This window comes from Lacerta agilis, chromosome 12 (genome assembly GCF_009819535.1).
Source record: "Lacerta agilis isolate rLacAgi1 chromosome 12, rLacAgi1.pri, whole genome shotgun sequence".
Classification (NCBI taxonomy): domain Eukaryota; kingdom Metazoa; phylum Chordata; class Lepidosauria; order Squamata; family Lacertidae; genus Lacerta; species Lacerta agilis.
Genome location: NC_046323.1, coordinates 52,648,016 through 52,669,633, shown reverse-complemented (window position 1 = coordinate 52,669,633; position 21,618 = coordinate 52,648,016). Strand labels below are relative to the sequence as shown.

The window sequence follows — 21,618 nt, the reverse complement described above, 5'->3', positions numbered from 1 at the left end:
TTCTTGGTATGAGTGCATGCACACTTATTCAGATACAAATATTTTACATCTCCATCATATCCAAAATTCACCATTAAGCTACAAGTGTTATTCCAATCCTACGAACGATTTTACAATGGTTTTTAAGATAATTTATAAATTCCTCCCATTCCTTATTAAAATTTTGGCCTTCCTGATTTATGATTCTTCCGGTCATTTTTGTCTTTTCGGCATAATCCATCAATTTGAGCTGCCATTCTCTGGTGGGGACATCATCTTCTTTCCATGGCAGATCAGGTTGATGTATTATGCCAAAATGGTTACTTCCGGGTTTCGGCGCTCGCGCATGCACAGAAACACTAAATTGCGCTTCACGCATGCGCAGAAGTGCCGAATTGCGTCATGCGCGTGCGCAGACACAACGCTGCAGGATACGAATGCTGCGGGTTGCGAAAGTGCCTCCGTCACGGATTACGTCCGTAACCTGAGCGTCCACTGTAATAATAATAATAATAATAATAATTTATTTATACGATGCCCAACTGGCTGGGTTTCCCCAGCCACTCTGGGCAGCTCCCAACAGAATATGAAAAACAAGATAAAACATCAAACATTAAAAACTTCCCTAAACAAACTTCCACTTTGCAAACCACTTGCCTTCATTCTCAACAATCAGGAGCGTCAGATGTGTATCAGATTTGTTTGTGATGAAAAGACAATGTTAAATTAAGCACCTGAGTCAAGCCCGAGGCTTTCAGCAAATCCTGCGGCGAGCGGCTGGCAAAATAGATCTGATTCGGTGGCCGGAGGCCCAGGATGGAAGAATAAACCTTGTTCCTGACCTGGGAGAGAGAGAGGGCAGAAAAACCAGCAGGATGTTATTACTATCAGCTGCCAGCCCAGCGACCGACTGTCCCAGAAGGGCGCTGGGTCTGCAGAAGCTGTGCATTTGCAAATGAATCAAGATGATGAAGAGGAGGGAACCGGTTGCCGTTACCTTTTTCTTGAAGTTGAGGAAGTAGTTTGCCTGGTCGATGAAGAAGAACTCCAGGGCCGACCTGCGGAGGTTGTAGCGTCGGAGGTGCAGTTCCCGGAGTTGAGACAGGGGGCGCTTGAAGTCGTAGCCGATTCCTGGGTGGGAGGATCACGGCGCTTAATCTCTCAAGTGTGGAGAGCCAAAAACAATGCTCTGCTGTTGCCATGGACTGGCTGGATGCAGAGGAATGGTGAGAGAAACCAGCGAGGGAACCCCACAAGGGATTCTGGTCATGCCTCCCAGGACCAGAAGAGGGATGAAGAGGGAGGATCAGAGGCAGGCACATTGGCATAGTCTCAGATTGCTTTGCAAGGAGGAGGGTAGGAGACTTAGGCAGCTGTGGGAAGGCAGCAACCAGCAGTCTCACAGGGAGAAGACCTGCCAGGAAGAGTTGTTGCGCTCACTAGGCCTGGCAGTACAGTGGTACCTCGACTTACGAAAGTATTCCGTTCCGAAGGCGTGCTCACAAGTCGAAATCTTCGTAAGTCGAAGGCGCCACCTCGGAACGGGGAAAAAATTCGTATGTCGAAAAAACCGCATTCAAAACTTTGTAAGTCGAGGTATCCTGCCGCCGCTTTCCCTTCGTAAGTCGAAAATTTCGGAAGCGGCGGCCATTTTTTCGCTTCCGGAGGTCATTCGGAAGTTGAAAAATAAGGAAGTTGAGTCGCTCGTAAGTCGAGGTACCACTGTACGGAGCAACTTGTTTCTCCTAACAGAAACAGGGAGCTTCATTTACTCGGTGTGATTTATTGCTGACCTGCTCCTGACAGCTGCAACTTTGGCTACTCAGGAATGGGAACCTGAATTTCCTACTTCCCACCTGGGCTACTTCCAGTGGGACCTTTATTGTGGGATTGGGGTGTGTGTGTGTGTGTGTGTCCTCAAACATGCCACATTTTTGCACGATTCACACAAGGTTGACACCAAAATGCAAGCCTCTCTCCCAGCCCGCTCAATCTGTATTTGCCCTCTGCAGGGAAAACCCAGTAAGTAAAAAAAAACATCAGCACACTCTGGTGAGAGACCCATGGGTGCTATCGCAACAACCTGTTTGCAAACTAAGCACCACTGTTTTTTCTGGGCCCTTGTGACTGTCAGTTTGCATTTCTTAGTGCAGAAAGTATTGATCTGATGTATAGCGATCTTTCCTATTCTAATTAATTCCAAGGGGTTCTGGAAGCTTCTCTGTGTGAAAGAAACAAGCAGAAGGTTCATGATGTTTGGGTTATTCCTTCAGAGAAGCTGAATACAGCTGGGCTTAAAGTGGTTCTCTTCTGCTAAGGTTATGCTGACTATAAAAATACAGTCAGAAGGAGCCCGAGTTTCACACCTTCTCTTTCTATCTCTTTTTCTTCCGGTGTGGTGTTCTGTACATAGTATGCTTAGTGTTAAGATTTAGACTGATTGTAAGTTATTGTACTACTTCATGGATCACTGCCTTGTCGTGGCGAAGGGGCTTGAATAATTCAGAGAAGCTATGAGCTATGCCAGAGGTCAGCAAACTTTTTCAGCAGGGGGCTGGTCCACTGTCCCTCAGACCTTGTGGGGGGCCGGACTATATTTTGAAAAAAAATATGAACAAATTCCTATGCCCCACAAATAACCCAGAGATGCATTTTAAATAAAAGGACACATTCTACTCATGTAAAAACACCAGGCAGGCCCCACAAATAACCCAGAGATGCATTTTAAATAAAAGGACACGTTCTACTCATGTAAAAACACGCCGATTCCCGGGCCGTCCGCGGGTCGCATTTAGGCGGCGATTGGGCCACATCCAGCCCCCGGGTCTTAGTTTGGGGACCCCTTAGCTATGCCATGCAAGGCCACCCAAGACAGACTGGTCATTGTGGAGAGTTTTGACTAAACGTGATCCACCTGGAGCAGGAACTGGCAAGCCACTCCAGTATCCCTACCAAGAAAACTCAATGGACAAATATGAGTCTGACCAAACTGCGGGAGGCAGTGGAAGACAGGAGTGCCTGGCGTGCTCTGGTCCATGGGGTCATGAAGAGTCGGACACGGCTAAACAACTAAACAACAACAAGTTATTGTAAGCTTAAGTCAAGTCTGCTGCAACTGGATTTCTGATGGACAGGGCCAATCCTGAATGTATTGGATTTGTGACCATTCTGCTCATTTGCTTTCAAGTAGCAGTAAAATGGCCACCTCATGAGAAGAGAAGACTCCCTAGAAAAGACCCTGATGTTGGGAAAGATGGAGGGCACAAGGAGAAGGGGACGACAGAGGACGAGATGGTTGGACAGTGTTCTCGAAGCGACTGGCATGAGTTTGGCCAAACTGCGGGAGGCAGTGGAAGACAGGAGTGCCTGGCGTGCTCTGGTCCATGGGGTCATGAAGATTCGGACACGACTGAACGACTGAACAACAACAAAGCAGTAAATCTCTGCTGGTTGAAATATTCATTGCCTCTGGTCTATTTTGGGGGAATCCTGCAACGTGTTTAACTTTTTACTCTGCTAACTATACATTGGAATCCACTCTGGATCAATATTGAGTAGAATTCCATGACAGTGAAATCAAGTGGACCAGACTTCAATGCCAGCTGGCAAGGCTCAGAAACAAAAGGGAGATGTTCCGGTTTCTTTTTGGAGAGGCCATCCATGAGCTCTGGCCTCTCGACCTTAGTAGCTGGAAGCGCTTCCTAGGAGCAGAGCCACCTCACACACTCCGCCCTTACCTTCCTCGGTCTCATCCTTCTCGCTGCTGCTGTCGTAAAAGTAGATGTGCTGAGTGGTGACTTCGAGCCGCCCAGGGATCACGGCCACGATGGTGATCAGCTCGCAGTCCTCAGAGATCACCAGCTTCTCTCTCTGGCTTTGCTCTTTGGGCTCCACCCTGGAAGGGACGGACGAAGGGTTGGTAGGCAACGCTTGACGTTTTGGGGCATTCCTTTATACCTCATTGGAAGGCCAACTGGATTATTATTACAGGTAGGTAGCCGTGTTGGTCTGCCATAGTCAAAACAAAATAAAATAAAAAATTCCTTCCAGTAGCACCTTAGAGACCAACTAAGTTTGTTCTTGGTATGAGCTTTCGTGTCCGAAGAAGTGTGCATGCACACGAAAGCTCATACCAAGAACAAACTTAGTTGGTCTCTAAGGTGCTACTGGAAGGAATTTTTTATTTTGTTTTGACTATGGCAGACCAACACGGCTACCTACATGTAACTGGAACTATGGAAGGCACCACATTGAGCCGCATGAAATGGAAGTCCATCAACCTCACCAAGAAACTTGCACATGTACAGACCCACAACTTCTTTCTGACTAAATGCAAGAGCCTGGACATTATACCTAAGGGTCTTAGGTATCTGAAGAAGTGTGCATGCACACGAAAGCTCATACCAAGAACAAACTTAGTTGGTCTCTAAGGTGCTACTGGAAGGAATTTTTTATTTTATTTTGTTTGGATTATTATTATTACAGTGGCACCTTGGTTCTCAAACGCCTTGGTGCTCAAATAACTTGGAACCCAATCCCTGCAAACCCGGAAGTACCCTTTTCGCTCCATAGGGCGCACTGCACCATAGGGTGTACCTTGTTTTTAGAGGAGGAAACAAGAAAAAAAATATTTTTCTGGTTTTCCTCCTCTTAAAGCCCTGTTTTTTTGAGGATCAGCTAAAAGATTTGCAGCTTTTTGCAAAGGGAAAAGCCCTGGTTTTTTGAGGATCAGCTAAAAGTTTTGCAGCTTCTTTTGCAAAGGGAAAAGCCCTGGTTTTTTGAGGATCAGCTAAACGTTTTGCAGCTTTTTTTGCAAAGGGGGAAAAGCAAAGTTCCTTTTGCAAAGGGGGAAAAGCAAAGAGGGAAAGCCCCATTTTTATGGGGTTCAACTCACATTTCTGCAGCTTCTGAAGGAAAGGGAGCCTTTTCTACAGTTTCCAGACAGATAATCTAATCAGCTAGTCACATGCCGCTGGGGAAACAAACAACCTCCCTCTGCAGCACATTCAACAATGGAGGGCGGGGCTGAAAGGGAGCAGGGAATCTTATCTCTCTCCCGATCTCTTGCTGCTCAGCGGGGTCCTTTCAACACCCCCTTTTCTCTTTGTAAAATAAAAAGCATGATCCTCTTTTGGCCCCTGGGCAATTCAGCTCCAGGGACCACCATTCGCTCCATAAGACGCACAGATATTTCCCCTTACTTTTTAGGAGGAAAAAAGTGCGTCTTATGGAGTGAAAAATACGATACATTTTTCCAATTACTTCCTATGGGAAAGCGCGCCTTGGTTTTGGAACGCTTTGGTTTTGGAACGGACTTCCGGAATTAAGTTTGAGAACCAAAGGACCACTCTATTTATTATTATTATTATTAGTTAAGTTTATTAACCACCCTTCATCCAAAGATCTCAGGGCAGTTCCCAAGACCCAGATATAGGATAAAAACACAAAATAGTTACAAAATAAACAACCCCTCCTTCCACAAACACGTTTAAAAGGCCGTACGGTATTAATCAGCCAAAGATGCATAATGAAGGTGCCAGGTGAACTTCCCTGGGGAGAGCATTCCATAGATGGGGAGCCACAGCAGAAAAGGCCCCGCTCTGATGTTGCCATCCCCTGGACCTCTCAAGGAGGTGGCACACAAAGAAAGGGCACCAGAGGGTGATTGCAGAGTCCGGGTCGGTTTATATGGGGAGAGGACCGTGGGAAACCGGCAAGCAGGATCTGACCATAAGAGCAACTTTCCTCTCCTGGGGTTTACAGCAATCGGGATTCAGAATCATGGCTGCCTCCAGCTGCGGAGGCACAGCACAGCCGTCCTGGCTAGGAGCCAGTGACAGCATGGATTTGCCTAGCCCTCTTTTAAAGGCATTCAGGTTGGTGCCTCCTGCGGAAGGGAGTTCCAGAGTTAAACCCTGTGCTGTGCGAACCCCCCATTGGATTCGATCTATCACACGGTTGCCCGGAAGAGAACTTACTGGTTATCCAGGAAGGAGAGGTCTTCTTCCGCCAGCTGGTCATCCTGCATTTCACTGACCTTTGCCTCCTTGGCGACGGCTAAGGGGATCGGCTCTGCCGGGTTGTGCAAATAATCGGCCCCTGGAAGGTAGAGGAAACGAATGCAGGGATCAGGACCCTGACCTCATGGCTGCACTGGGACAGGGGGTCGAATGCCCGAGGGACATTTAACAAATGATAAGAGTCATGGAATTGTAGAGATGGAAAGGTTCTCTAGTCCAATGCAGGAAGAGGGTGACTTTTCACCGCAGCATATATATAACACCTTTCCCCCAAGGTCAAGTGCGGGGGTCCGTGGCTCTCCTCCCCGTATTTATCCCGCAAAGAACCCTGCGAGGTAGGCCAGACTGAGCGTTGGTGTCTGGCCCCAGGTCGGTCAGAGAGCTTCACGACCGAGCAGGGATTTGAACCCTGGTCCCTAGTCCGACACACCAACCAGTAAACGATGCTGGCTCATTGAAATGGGGCTGTGCGATGGGCCGTCGCCAAAAGCTGCCCGTTTACTCCCAGGGAGGCTCCTCCTCACCCTGATTGTCACGCAGAGCGCTGGCCTCCGTGTGCCGGTCAAAGTTGTAGTTGGGTACCAGCTTAAGCCTCATTCGAGAGTAGGTCTCGGCACACGACAACTTCCAGTGGATCTCGGGAGGATTTCTAGAGAGAGAGAGAGAGAGAGAGAAAGAAAGGAAGGAAGGAAGGAAGGAAGGAAGGAAGGAAGGAAGGAAGGAAGGAAGGTGGGTCAATAAGTTCTCCTCTTCCAGCATCCTGGGCATTAACAGGAAGGATGAGGCAGAGGAATTTCTTAACATTATTATTATTATTATTATTATTATTATTATTATTATTAACAACAACAACAACAACAACAATACTCTGCCCATTTGACTGGGTTGCCCCGGCCACTCTGGGAGGCTTCCAACATATACAGGTGAAACTGAAAAATGAGAATATCGTGGAAAAGTCCATTTATGTAAGCAATTGTTTTCATTAGCTACTGGAGTTTAATATATGAGATAGGCGCATGACATGCAAAGTGAGATATGTCAAGCCTTTGTTTGTTATAATTGTGATGATTATGGCGTGCAGCTTATGAGAATCCCAAAGTTGAGATTGTTAATTTGGGGTTTTCATCAGCTGTACGCCATAATCATCACAATTATAACAAATAAAGGCTTGACATATCCTCGCTTTGCATGTCATGAGTCTATCTCATATATTAGTTTCACCTTTTAAATTGAATTACTGAAAGAAATGAACTGTTCCCCGATATTCTAATTTTTCGAGTTTCACCTGTACTTATTTCCAAATATTCATACGCTGCTTGATTGTGGGGGTTCTGCTTTTTAAAAAAAGCGATTTGTAAATTCGAATAAAACAATAAAAATGTATGTTAAAAGCCATAAAAACAATTATTTGCATATTATTCAAAACGTAAGTTCGACTTCCGGCGGCAACGCCATCGCGGGCGGTCGTGGGTTGCCTCGGCAGCGAGGCGACCCAGGCCGGCCCGGCGGTTGGAGCCCCGCTACCGCTAAGCGGGGCTCCGGTGGGGCGCGGGAAGAGCGTCCCGCGCCCTGGGCTCCCCGGCGGGCCCGTAAAAGCTCCAAACCCTTCCCTCGTTCCCCCTGTAAAGGGGGAGTGGGGGTGAAGGGACAACGGAGCTGGGCCATTAGGGGACATGCCCCAACCGGGTTGGCGAAGCGGCGGCCGCCGCTCGCGATGAGCAACAACGTTCTCCCTGTAAGGATTGAAATTAAGGAAGCCCGGTGGCTGTGAGTACATGATTGGATTTGCATTTCGCTTTTAACGATCCGGGAGGTTTCATGGAAAGGAAGCCTGCCTCCCTCCCTTCGGTGGATAGTAAATAACTGTTTTAAGAGACTGCTGTTACAGCGATGGCTACAAAGTACTTTTATTTTGACAAGTGAGACTTTTTCGATCTCCTTTTGAGGGAGGAAGACAGTGGAGAATATCTCTTTTTAAAATTGCGGTCTTTGCGCCCTGGCTACAGGGAAAATGGCTGCGAAAGATTGTGACTGAGTGGAAATTTACTGGTACTAAGATGGAAAAGTTTTGAAATTGAAACTGTAATTTGATACCTATGCCCGCTTCTGCCATGCTGGGTTTCGTTTTTGAGTTGGTTACGAACCATGGATTGACTGATGATCAAAGGATTATTTTCTTGAGACTGGAACTGCTTAATCAAAAATTGGTGATATTGAACCGGGATATGGCAGAAAAGATATTTCCCACAGAGGAGACTTTTCAGGAAATGGCTGTACTGGAAGAGAGCCTTGGCAAAGAGCTGAAGGGGATGATCGAAGAACAGAGTAAAATGGCTTGGCGACTCCGGAAAAAAGAAACGTCCTTTGGGGGTGGCAGACCCAGGACGGGGAAGATTTCTATATCCAACTCTCGAGGTGAGAGCTCGGGAGTGTTGGCGAAAAAATTAATATGTTTACAAATAAAAGAAGAATGGTATTTTGAACCGGAGAAGCTGGAAGAAGAGGATGTGCGTACCCTGATGCTCTATGCAAGGACTGTGATGGACTTTGTCTGGATCTGTGGACTTACAAGGAAAGAGGACATCTTGAGGAGCGGCTCCGGAGTAAGACGGGCAAAGAAAATGGACAGAAGGGGGATAGGGTGAACTGTATTAAGGGTAAAGCAAAAATGATTTATTATGGTACCCTGAAGCCGGGGTGTCAAGACTTTAAGTTTTTGAATTAGAAAAGGGATATTTTGATTTCTTTTTATTAGCAGCAGTTTAAGAGAAAGAAGAGGTTTGTTATGATCTGATTTAAGAATAATTTGTTAAGATATGGAATTCTGTGATGAATTAATGCGAAGTTATAATATGATCTGATTTTAGTTAAGTCAAGAACTGGAATAACATTGTAACTAGAAAATAAGATTTTCTAAGAAGAATGTTTAGTTTTGAACTTTTTAAAATGAATTTAATTTTTTAGAATATGAAGTTATTAAAGTAATATTTGGAATTGGAACCGAAGGAGAAAAGGCAGGGGAAGTCTAAGCCAAAGATTTGACCAAGAAATTTTTTTTGTATAAGAAGAGAATTATTGGTATGTTTGTATTTGTTTATTTTTAGTTGGGGTGGGTAAGTGTTGGGTTAATGTTGGTGATGGTGGTGGATTGTCTGTTTGTTATGGAAAAACTAATAAATTCTTATAAAAAACAAAAACAAAACGTAAGTTCAACAGCAAACTGAAAGCAGATTAAAAGCACACATTGAGATTCTGCCTGTCTGGGTCTAAACAAGAATGCTTTTAGCAGAAGCCAAGGGGCCTGCTCAATCGATCTCTTACAACAGTGTTTTTCAACCTTTTTTGGGCAAGGGCACACTTGTTTTATGAAAAAAATCACGAGGCACACCACCATTAGAAAATGTTAAAAATTTTAACTCTGTGCCTAGATTGACTATATATAAAGTAATTCTCTTGAATAGGAATCAAATTAACACAATTTTTCCCACGGCACACCAGGCAACATCTCGCGGCACACTAGTGTGCCGCGGAACAGTGGTTGAAAAACACTGTCTTACAAACATCTAACAAGCATTACGGGGCACCCGTAGCAGCGCCAGTTCATAGAATTGAAGAGTTGGAAGGGACCCTGAGAATCTAGTCCAACCCACTGCAGTGCAGGAATATGCAGCTGGCCCATACAGGGATGAAACCCGCAGATTGGCTTCTTGTTTTTGCTTGTTACTGCTATACGTACTTTTACGATGCAAATCGCCCTGTGATCCTCGGGTGAAGGACAGTGCGGAAATGTTAACAATAACAGGCGACCTTGCGGGAAACCAGGTCCCATGTTGTTGGGGCTTTATATACTAATAGCAACTTCTTTATAAAATGAAAACTGCTAAAGATGGATTAAGAGAGGGACCCAATGAGGGGGGAACCGAGGAAGTCTATATAAACAATGTCAATTAAGATAGGTTATTGAAAACAAATGTTAAATCATACCCCCCTACCCCACCAAAATACTTATCTAAACCAAACTATTCTTCTATATATCATTGTGAGTTGACTTCCTCCCGTCCTCTCCGACTGCTTTCTTTGTAATTCATCTTTAGTAATTTCCTTACCATTTTCTAATCTTATATAAAAATACTATTCAACTTATATTAATTTTAATAAACTTAAACATTACTTCCTATATTACTAATCCTTATCTATCTTCTACCTCTGTAGCCTAACTATTTCCACCTGTCTGCTTTAAATAATAATTTTAGCATATTTCTTCAAAAAAATCTATTAAATTTTAATTTAAAAAAATAAAAATTGAAAGTTAAAGAAGTTGCATTTTTTTAAAAAAAAATCTATTAAATTTTTAATTTAAGAAAAACAGCAACTTCTTTAACTTTCAATTTCTGGTGCACGGTTTCATGCTTCGTTGCTGCAAATCGTTTGATATACCATGCTTTTCCGTGTATAAGACTAGGGTTTTTTTTGCTGTAAAATAATGATAAAAAACGGGGGTCGTCTTACACATGGAAAGTGCATAGTGGGGACATGTGATGGGTTGCAGCACCCAAAATAGGGGTTGTCTTATACATGGGGGCGTGTTATACATGAAAAAATACGGTGTGTGTGTATATATATATACACACACACACACACACACACACACACACACACACACATATATATTGGGAGACAGCAGTGTATAAATATATAAATATGGGACGCAGGTGGCGCTGTGGGTTAAACCACTGAGCCTAGGGCTTGCCAATCAGAAGGTTGGCGGTTTGAATCCCCACAACGGGGTGAGCTCCTGTTGCTCGGTCCCAGCTCCTGCCCACCTAGCAGTTCAAAAGCACGTCAAAGTGCAAGTAGGTAAGTAGGTAACGCTCCGGTGGGAAGGTAAATGGCGTTTCCGTGCACTGCTCTGGTTCACCAGAAGCGGCTTAGTCATGCTGGCCATATGACCCGGAAGCTGTACGCCGGCTCCCTCGGCCAGTAACACAAAATGAGCGCCGCAACCCCAGAGTCGGACACAACTGGCCCTAACGGTCAGGGGTCCCTTTACCTTTTAGTGTATAAATGCTTTTGCAAATAAGTGGTGGGGTAACAGGGGATGATGTTGGGACGAGGGCATCGTCGTGTGGATGTCGTGAAAAACCTCCACGCCTGAGGGTCACCAGGAATAGCTTACGCAGAAGCGGGAGCAATCTCAAAAGCACAGTTTTTCTAAGGTCACCTGCCCTGCCAAGCAGCCGGTCAAGGCGGCTGAAGACCAGCGGAGGGAGGAGGAGGAGGAGAGCCCTACCGATCTGCCCAGGCAGAGCGCTGGGAGGTGAGCAGTCTCCTCAAGGCTTTCCATTGCTTCAGGACGGTGTTCTGGTGGTTGTTGAGCTGCTTCAGCATATTGGTGTGGCGGATGTTCTCGTGCTTGGCCTTCTTCATCACCGGCTCCAAGATCAACTCCTGGAAAAAGGGGGAAACCGAGGGTAGGTGTGGGGGGGGGAGAGGGGGAGAAAAGGGCAAGAGGGTGATGAAGGGAAGGGGAATGGGCAGGGGGTCCCCTCAGCTGAAAGGGGCCCCCTGCTGCAGGTGGAACAAGAGAAAGGTGTGGTTCATCCATGGAAGCAGAAAGGGAGAGAGAGACCATCAACTGATGCCTGGATATTTTCAAGCTCACCTAGGCGGCTAGTTTTTGAGTGGGATTCAATCACATGCCATAGTCAGTGTCTATGGTCTGTTTATATTGTTTTTTTCGTTTTGTTTACGTTCTATGTAAATTGTTTTGTAATAAAGAATCTTTTTAAAAATTAAAAAAGAGAAAGGAAACACACAGGGGTCAGTAACCTTTTCCAGCCGTGGGCTGGTCCATCGTCCCTCCAAACATGTGGTGGGCCGGACTATATTTTTTTTGGGGGGGGAATGAACGAATTCCTATGCCCCACAAATAACCCCGAGATGCATTTTAAATAAAAGGACACATTCTACTCATGTAAAAACACACTGATTCCCACACCGTCCATGGGCCGGATTGAGAAGGCGATTGGGCCGCATCCGGCCCACGGGCCTTACGTTGCCTACCCCTGCACTTACACAAACCAAGTTTTTTTTTTTTTGCTGTATGTGCAGAACCCTTCTTGTACCTTATCTGGGGCTGCTCTTCACTCTAGCAGTCAGACTCACCCTGATACTGGTTGTCACCAGTCTTGTGGTCAGGATGCAACCTTGCGTACGCGAGACCGGCCTTAATGGGTTTTGCAAAATTCCTGCCTCGATAAGCTGACCGGGAGGTCCCATGCAGCAACAAACAACACTTCCCCAAAAGGCCAGATTTTCCGTGACAAGGGAGGTGGGCAGGGAAAGGGTGGGGGCAGCATTAAGACTAAATAAATAGCCACCGTTGTCTAATCTCCCAGCAAACCAATCAGGACCGGTGCTCAACGAACAGGTTGTCTGGAAGCGCCTTGTGCTGAAAACTTGCTTCTTAAAAATGCAAACGGATTCTCTGGATTCTTTGCCTGCATAGCTGTCCACCTTCCCTCTTTTTTGCGGGAAATTCCCCTATCAGTACTATATTATACAGCACTAGCTGACCCGGCCGCGCCCTGCTGAGGCTGATTTTGTGTAATGGAAGGGGTTCTGTCGGCTCCCCGCCCTCGGCTCCTCCTGCATGAGAAGAGGCCGCGCCACAGCCTCCCCGTTTGGGAACGGGCAGAGCGGCGTAGGGGAGGCGGGAGAGGGAAGCTCAGCCTGGACTCCGCGGGGGAAGGTGGGTGGGGAGGAGAAGGGGAAGCAGCTTCTGCCTCTGCCACCCACTGGGCCTATCCTGCTCTCTCAGCCTGGCCCCCCACCGGCCCCGGCCCCTTCCCGCCCCTCCAGCCCAGCGACGGAGGTTTTTTTGTCTGCGCAGGCTCTGTGACGCTGCCAGGCGATCCGCCTTTCTATTGGATGCTGTTGGAGTCTTCAGTGCTTTTGCTGGTGACGTGTAATAGGGGCGTCAATTTTTATTTTACTTTTTGCATTTATTCTTTATTTTAGGTACGTCAGGTGTGGTTTTTTTTAAATTTAATTATCCCATGTTATTCCCTGCTGGTCAAAAGCGTAGTCGAAATAAAAAATAAAATAAAATAAAATTCCTTCCAGTAGCACCTTAGAGACCAACTATGTTTGTTCTTGGTTTGAGCTTTCGTGTGCACGCACACTTCTTCAGATACACTGAAACAGAAGTCACCAGACCCTTATATATAGTGAGAGGGTGGGGAGGGGTATTACTCAGAAGGGTGGTGGGAATGGGGGATTGGCTGATGGGTGTGGAAAACCCGTTGACGACTGTTAACGACTGCAATTGTTCTTACAGGAAAAAGCAAGGGGTGAGATGGCTAAAAATAGCTTTGTTATGTATAATGAGATAAGAATCCAATGTCTCTGTTCAGACCAGGTCTCTCCATGGTTTTAAGTTTATTATTCCCTGCTGGGTCATGGAACGCTGTGTCCTAATTTGATGCTATTTGGTCCAGCGGTTACGGAGCAAGTTGGTAACGGCCACGCACGCAATGGGAACATATATATATATAGATAGATAGTACTGATAGGGGAATTTCCCGCAAAAAAGGGGAAGGTTGACAGCTATGCCTAGGATGCTACCGCAGAGAGGACTGGATTCCGAGTACTCGGCCTTCCCCAACCTGACACTTCCTCGCTTGGGACGACAACTCCCACCAGCCCAAGCCCACCCAGCTGTGGGAGTTGTAGCGCAGGGTGTCTGGAGGGCGCCGGCTTGGAGAAGGCTGCTCCATGCCCATCGCAGCCTACCTGGAACCTCCTCCTGCTCTCTGCTTTCTCCTTCTCCCTCGTCTGGGAGCTGCTCATCAAGGCATCGTAGCAGGAGTTCCAGAAGTTCGACATGTGGTCGTGACTCTTGGCGAACGTGTCCACTTCAAACTGGGCCATGGTGGGCTGCACCTGCGGAGGAGACCCCACCGGGGGAGATCCGCCAAGAGCCATTAAAAAAACAACAACTTTGCATCCAATGGGACAGAAGCAGCGGGTCAAACAGCCACATCCAGGGTCGTATTCGGCCTGGTCCTACTCAAGAGCAGGCGCACTCAAATTACTAGACCTGACTCAGCAAGGTTCATCAGCATCAGTGGGTCTACTCTGTGAAGAACTAGCATTGACTGCCTCGCATGAACACCCAAACGTACCCCAGGGCCGGGCGATATCTGGTTTTCAACATCGCAATATATCACCAGCTAAACATCGTGATACACCAATACATCGCAATGTCTGAAATAAGGATGGAGCTCTGTAGAGGCTGGCTTCACGGTTTTCCCCACATGGTGATTTTTGCAAAGCACGCACACACACACACGTCATGCATGATTTGTGATATGTTGCCAGGTCCAAAATTATGAAACCGATACCATGATTTGTTCTTCAAACCGGCTTTGGACAATATATTGATGTACTGCCCATCCCTAATGCACCCCACTTAAACCAGCTTGGGCTGGTTAATCTACAAATTCATTCAATGGAAGCTTGCAGTCCTCATTCCTCCTCACCACCACCACCCACCTTCTTATTTATTTAATAAATTTATTTCCCCCCCCCCACCAACAACCAAAGCACAAACAGTGAAACCCCCCAGGCGGCTGATACACTGGGTGTACATAATCAATAAAACATAATCAAATCAACCATATGTACAATCCTATATACATTAACACTCCTCCCTCCACAAGGTTTATTTACCGGTAACTTTTAACATTTTAATTACCCCAAATTGTTCGTATCTACCCAAATAATTCGGTATCTTCTCAAACCAATCCTCCTCTTTCTTACTGCCCTTAAACCCTTTCATTCTGTGTATCTTCACAGTTAGATATTCTAAAATTATAATATTATTCAGTTTTTTCCTCCATTGGTTCACCCCTAGCTCTTCTGCATTTTTCCAATTACTCGCTATAACCTGTCTGGCTGCAGTTACCATCAAATTTATCCATTTACATCCCTCTTTTATTTTTAACCTGGTGCTACGGTACTTAGGCTAATAAGAACCATTAATTTAGATATTTCTACATTCCTACCCACAATTCCCGATATTTCTATACCAATCTGTTTCCAAAATTCAAAATTCATGTTAAATTGATGCTTTAGGGGTTTTTAAAAGCCTGGAACGGATTAATTCGTTTTGCATTACTTTCTATGGGAAAGTGCGCCTTGGTTTTGGAACGCTTTGGTTTTGGAACGGACTTCCAGAATGGATTAAGTTTGAGAACCAAGGCGCCACTATAGTCAGCATGACCTTGACAGAAGAGATAACAGAACCTGTTGAAGCTAACTGTGCTCAGCTTCTCGGAAGAAATAACCCAAATATCGCGAACTTCTAGCTTCTTTCATGCAGAGAGGCTTCCAGAACCCTCCTGAATTAAGTAGGAAAGATCTCAACACATCAGATTGATACTTTCTGCGACCAAGAAATACAAACCGACAGCCAGAATCTGCTCCCTTCTGCTTGCTTAGATCTCGACAAGATGCCCAGGGGTTTTTCTTTTTGTAAAAAAAAACAAAAACGGTAGCTTTTCACTTACGTGCTTCTCAATGAAGGCGATCCACTCCGGGGTGGTGCAAAACTCCTGGAAGTCCTCGTAGAAGGTGGGGCTGCCGTTGGTGGGGGGCAGGGAGGGGAGGAAGTGCTGAAGCTGCAAGGTGCCGTAGCACTTGTCCATCAAAGTGCGGATGATGGGCACCAGCCAAGAGAAGGTCTCCGACTTGGTGTGCAGCGAGTGGCGCAGGGGGGTCTCCAGCTTGCCCAGTACGTAGCAGGCCTCCTCCTTCTTGGGGGCACAGGCCGTTTGGAGGAGGCTGTGGAGTTTCACGTAGGCCATCGATTGCAACTGGAGAGGGAGGAGAGGGGCAGTTCCAGGGGGGAAGAAACAGAAGCACCGGCCATTCACTCATTCATTCATTCATTGAATTTATATACAGTGGTACCTCGGGTTACAAACACTTCGGGTTACTTGTGATAAAAAGTAATAGTGAAGTTGGAAATACAAGAAGAAATTAGGAAATTTGAAATTCTTGAGAAGGGGTTGATGGAAGTAAAAAAATATGTATAACAGATGAAAATTATTGGATGTTTAAAAGAATGTATGTAAAATTTAATAAAAATTATTTTAAAAAAAAGAAAGAAAAATTTTCAATAAAATATCAATTAAAAAAATAGCTAAAACAAACACTTCGGGTTATGCGTTTTCAGGTTGCGGACCGCGGGAAACCCGGAAGTACCGGAAAGGGTTACTTCCGGGTTTCGCTGCTCGCGCATGCACAGAAGTGCCAAATCGCATCATGCGGGTGCGCAGACGCGGCACTGCGGGTTGCGGACGTGCCTCCGTCACGGTTCACGGTCCGCAACCCGAGGTTCCACTGTACCGCCCTATACCCGGAGGTCTCAGGGCGGTTCACAGAATAAAATCAAAATAAAAACAACCCAATAACCCCCCCAAAAAAACACATTTTAAAAGAGCTGTGCTGTTTTTAGTATCTCTATGTTCATAGATTTACTTTTATATAGCTTTAATTCTATAATAGTTTAGCTACTTCTTAACCACCGTCGTTTATACATTTTTAGCTTTTTGTATTTTATCCATGTTGTTAGAATTTTTGTAAGCTGCCTCGAGTCCCAGTTTGGGGAAAGGGGGGAATATAAATACAATTAATTAAATAAGAAACAAAGAAACAAAGAAACAAACAAAAGGAGAGACTTATCCTTCCTAGAGTCCAGGCTACAATCCTATACACTCTCACATCTAACGAAGCCCCACTGAAGCCAACGGAGCTTGCTTCTTAACAAACATGTATAGAATTGCATTGTATGAATGATGACACACTAAACCAGACATGGTATTTGTGATTGCACACTTGTTACTGGACTCAGATGGATTATGCCAAAATGGCCAAAATGACCGGAAGAATCAGAAATCCAGGAAGACCAAGATTTTAATAAAGAATGGGGGAATTTTATAATTTATCTTAAAAACCATTATAAAATCGTTAGTAGGACTTGAATAACACAAGTGGTTTAATGGCGAATTTTGGATATAATGGAGATGTAAAAGATTTGGATTATTATAAAGAAATGCAAGAGGAAATGGTTAACAAGAGGACCCACAACAGGGAGATTCTTTGGAATCTTGTTTTTATTATGTATGTTGGGTATGTGATTGCAAAACTTTAATCTGAAAAACCAAATAAATATAAACAAAATAAAAAATAATAAAAATTCCTTCCAGTAGCACCTTAGAGACCAACTAAGTTTGTTCTTGGTATGAGCTTTCGTGTGCAAACTTAGTTGGACAAACTTAGCTGGTCTCTAAGGTGCTACTGGAAGGAATTTTTTTATTTTGTTTTGACTACGGCAGACCAACACGGCTACCTACCATGTAACTCAAATAAATATAGGTACTGTAAGGAGTTTCAGTGGTTGCTCATGAGAAATCAGGCAAACGCAGAACTTCTAAACACTAAGTTCTTTATTGTGCAGCTATTTACAGTGGAGCCAAAATAAAGACGTCCAGCTCATCCCTCTGCAGAGTCCGGGAATGTCCGTTTCCGGTTCTTTGCCCAACATAAAAAGCGCGGGATCCTGAACCCCCGCCTCCCCCCTCTACGTCCTTCCTCCCTGCTAAAACGGAGCGACGGAAAGGGTTCCTCTCCCCGCTTGGTGCAGAGGCTCTCCATCCCTGCCACAGCACCTGCTCCCACTTCCTGTCCCCACCATCCCTCCCCACTGGAAGAGCGATCGCTTCCTCCACTGGGGGAAGATGACGAGCTACTCAGCGGAGACGGGGGTTCCCGATACTGAAACAGCCCCGGGCCCGCTTCCAGCTTCGGTGAGGGCGATTTCCTGACAGGTACCGAGATCCCAAAAGAATAGAAAGGACTGTTTATGTATGCTACAACAGCCGCAAAGATGCTACTAGCCCAGAGATGGAAGGAAGAGATAACCCCGACCAGAGAAGAATGGCAAATCAAGGTGATAGGCGATGCCGAAATGGCAAAATTAACTTGGAAGCTCAGAAATCAGGAAGACAAGAACTTTAAAAAAAATAGGAAAAGTTTATGATTTATCTACGAGACCATTGCAAGCAGGCCAAACATCAGCAGGGTTTTAATCACACTTGTAAACTATCGGACAGTATGGATAATTTAGGATAAAACTTTGGATATGTATTGATATGCAGTTGTAAACACTACCACTAGGACCCATGGAAGGGATGAGGGGAGATTCAGAGTAATTTCGATACAGTGGTACCTCGGGTTACGGACCCGATCCGTTCCGTGGTGCCGTTCGCACCCCGAAAAGTCCGTAACCCAAGCGGCGCTTTTGCGCATGCACGAAAGCGTGGTAGTGCACTTCTGCGCATGTGCAAACCATGCAGAACGCTTCTGTGCATGTGGCGAAACCCGGAAGTAAAGACTTCTGTGTTTTCAATGTTTGCAACCCCAAAAAACGCATCCCGAAGCGAACACAACCCGAGGTATGACTGTATTTGGATCCTGAATTGTTGTTCGTTGTATGTTTATACTTTTAAAAATCAAATAAAAAATATTTGGAAGAAGAAAAAATTGCTCCCCGTGTGCAGAAAAAACCACCCAACCTGGGTGTCAGGAAAACCCCCTCCCTGCGGCTGCCGGTGTCGCGGGAGCATTTGGAGTACAGGGACCCACGCCCGCTGTTTACGAGCTCCTCCTCCCCCTCTGAGAGCGGAAGCGACCATTCCTCAAGCGGGGAGGTGGAGGTGGAGTCAGCACGGCGGGGCAGGGGCTCGGAAGGGGTCAGAGAGCCTCAGCACCGCAGGGAAAGTGGGGATAGAGGTCAGGTTCCCACGCTCAGAGGTCGGATGCAGGAAGGACGTGGGAGAGGGAGGCGGGGGTTTAGAATCCCGCGGCTTTTTTGCTGGGCAAAGAACCAGAAGACTTCATTCCGGGACTCTGCTGAGGATTGAGATGGACGTATGAACTTACTGTGCACTGTAAATAGCCTTCACAATAAAGAACTTAGTTTCTAGAAGCTCTGCATCTGGCAACCACTGAATGTTCTGACACTGGGGGAGATCTTTTGTACATGTCTGCATGCTTCTCTGCTACAAAAGCAGCCTGGAATCACCAGGAACTGGGAGGAGGAAGAGAGCCCCCCCCCCAAGTTAGCTGGGCAACTTACTTGTAAGTCCTCCAGTGAGATATATCCGATGAGCACCCGCAGGCCGATCTGGGCCATCTCCTTCAAGTCGGAGGTGCCGTTGGCCAAGTGGTGCCAGACCCCCAGCTTGTCCAGCAGGCTGTTGATCCCCTCATAAACCTGGAGACAAGGAGGAGAGAAGCAGAATGTGAAGACACAAGGACGACCGACCTCTTACGTTCCCTGGAGGCGGAGAATTCAGAAAGCCACCTGGCGTCAGGCGTGAGCCAGCAGGAAATTACACCGAGCAAGCAGGAGTTAACTCTTTATTAGGCAAAGCATGATCTACCAGGCCTAATGAGCACAGCAAACCATCTCCGGTCGGTCTTGCCCTATGAAGCCGTTGCAGGTCTGCCCTGCCTCCGCACAGCTGCCCAAGTCTCCTCCTCTCCAGGGTTTTCCCCAAGCAATGAGAGACTTGAGTCTGCATGTCACCAAACCCTCCTCTGCCCTCTTCGTGCCTCTTCTGGTTCTGGGAGACAAAGGGGAAGAGGAGCTCAGGAGAGGGAGACCTCTGTGATTCTTCACCAGCTGGATACATTTTGGCCTCTGCTGCTTCAGCTCCTGCCCCCAGACTGCTCTCTGCCACAGATTCTCCCTGCTCACTAAGATCTGTTGCCCCTTCAGCTTCCGACACCTTCTCCCAGTCTTTTCCTCGCTTTTCCTCTCGCCAGATGGAATGCATTGCCCTCGGCTGTACTTGAGGGATGATTCCAACAGATTCCACACGGAAAACGCTTATGTCCCTGTGGAGATGGCAGGACCGAATCGGTGGCGCACGCCCATCTGGCTTGCATTCTTTGCAAAGACTTGAGGAATGAGGTTATCACCCCTGTTTTATTGTCCATTCCGGGTCGCCCAACCACTGAAACAGTGTCCTTTCTCTTGGCAGATCAAGATGAGCAGGTGACAGCAAAGGCTGCAAGGTTTTTAGCCGGGGCAATCAGAATAAGATCCACTATTTGACTGTTGATTCAAAACCCTAAAATGTATTTTATATAATTGACTTCCTATTTCCATTCTTTGTATATCGTACTGTTGTTTTATCGCTATGGCCGATGGCTGACGCAAATGAAGATTCATTCATTCCTTCATTCATTCCCAGTCTTTTCCCTGTGACCACTCGTTGTCGTCCCACCACCAATTCCCCGGCTCTGAGTCTTCTTCCCTTGGGGGTTCCCTAGCTTGTTCCTCCCACCATTCCTCTGCGTGCAACCAGCCCATGACCAGCACGAGGTGGAGAAGGGCGGAACAAAAATGTGCGTAAGAAAAGCTGCCTAAATTCCCCCACCACACCAAACCCAACGGCCTGCAAATACAGTGGATGCTTGGGTTGTGAACGCGATCTGTGCAGGAGGCACGTTCGCAACCTGCAGCGTCCGTAACCCGCAGCGCTGCGTCACGTCTGAGCGGGTTGCGATTTGGCGCTTCTGCGCATGCGCAAAGTGTGATTTAGCGCTTCTGCGCATGCGCCAAAACCCGGAAGTAACCCGTTCCGGTGCTTTCGGGTTCAGTGCGGTGCGCAACCCGAAAACACGCAACCTGAAGCAGTCGTAACCCGAGGTATGACTGTAGTGCCTCTGAGCCCCTGTAGGGTGCCCGTTCCTCACCCCCAAACCCTAGGGGGCTGGATTCAGGGCTCAAAACTACACAGTAGGCTCAGACCTTGCCAGAAATGAAGCCGGCCTTCGCCAACTTGCTACCCTCCAGATGTTGTAGGACCCCCAACAGCTAGAGAGGTCAATGGCCAGGGATGATGGGAGTTGTAGTGTGGCACCAGCTAGAGCAGGGGTCAGCAAACTTTTTTGGGACGGGGCCGGTTCACCGCCCCCCAGACCTAGTAGCGGGCCAGACTGTGCACGCGGCAGAGGGGGCTTGTCTCTCTCCCCCAGCCCCCCCCTCCCCCTGCCTACCTCCTCTGCCGCTCTGCCTGCGGTTGGGATCCGCCGGCAGCGGCTCTCCTTTCCAGACCAGCTTTCCCGGGCGCCAGGCACGGGGCCAGCAGGCGCGCCAAGCTCCAGCCCACAGCACGGATATGGGGAGAGACCGGTGGGCGGGCGGGTGGGGAGGCTTCCTATGAAAGCCCAGCCCCGTTCCTCTGCAGGGTGGGGAGAAGCCAGGAAGAGGGAGGGAGGAGGCGCCACCAAGGTGAGGGGGGGAGGAATGCAACAACAACAAAAATGGCGCCCAAGAAAAAAAGGGGGAAATGCCATGCGGAGATTGCAGAACCGTTTGCGGGCCGGATCCAGAGGACAATTGGGCCTGATCCGGCCCTCGGGCCTTAGTTTGCCGACCCCTAATCTAGAGGCACCAGGTTCGCCATCATGGCATAAAGCAGAGTATGCAAGCTCCTGCGGCCAGACCCTCAACAACGGGATGCTGTAATTGACTTGCGGC

The 21,618-nt window shown here is 47.0% G+C and overlaps 1 protein-coding gene across 1 annotated transcript in view; it reads right to left on the bottom strand.

Annotated features, from left to right (window-relative positions):
* Nucleotides 1-21,618, bottom strand: part of NBEAL2 (neurobeachin like 2) — a 203,476-nt gene that overhangs the window by 26,832 nt on the left and 155,026 nt on the right. Inside the window, exons 28-36 of the mRNA XM_033165069.1 lie at nucleotides 19,204-19,341; nucleotides 15,572-15,877; nucleotides 13,794-13,943; nucleotides 11,290-11,447; nucleotides 6,524-6,648; nucleotides 5,958-6,078; nucleotides 3,717-3,874; nucleotides 977-1,110; nucleotides 714-821 (exon numbers count right to left, since the gene is read on the bottom strand). Coding sequence (XP_033020960.1) covers nucleotides 714-821; nucleotides 977-1,110; nucleotides 3,717-3,874; nucleotides 5,958-6,078; nucleotides 6,524-6,648; nucleotides 11,290-11,447; nucleotides 13,794-13,943; nucleotides 15,572-15,877; nucleotides 19,204-19,341 — 1,398 coding nt within the window. The remainder of the gene's footprint in view (nucleotides 1-713; nucleotides 822-976; nucleotides 1,111-3,716; nucleotides 3,875-5,957; nucleotides 6,079-6,523; nucleotides 6,649-11,289; nucleotides 11,448-13,793; nucleotides 13,944-15,571; nucleotides 15,878-19,203; nucleotides 19,342-21,618) is intronic.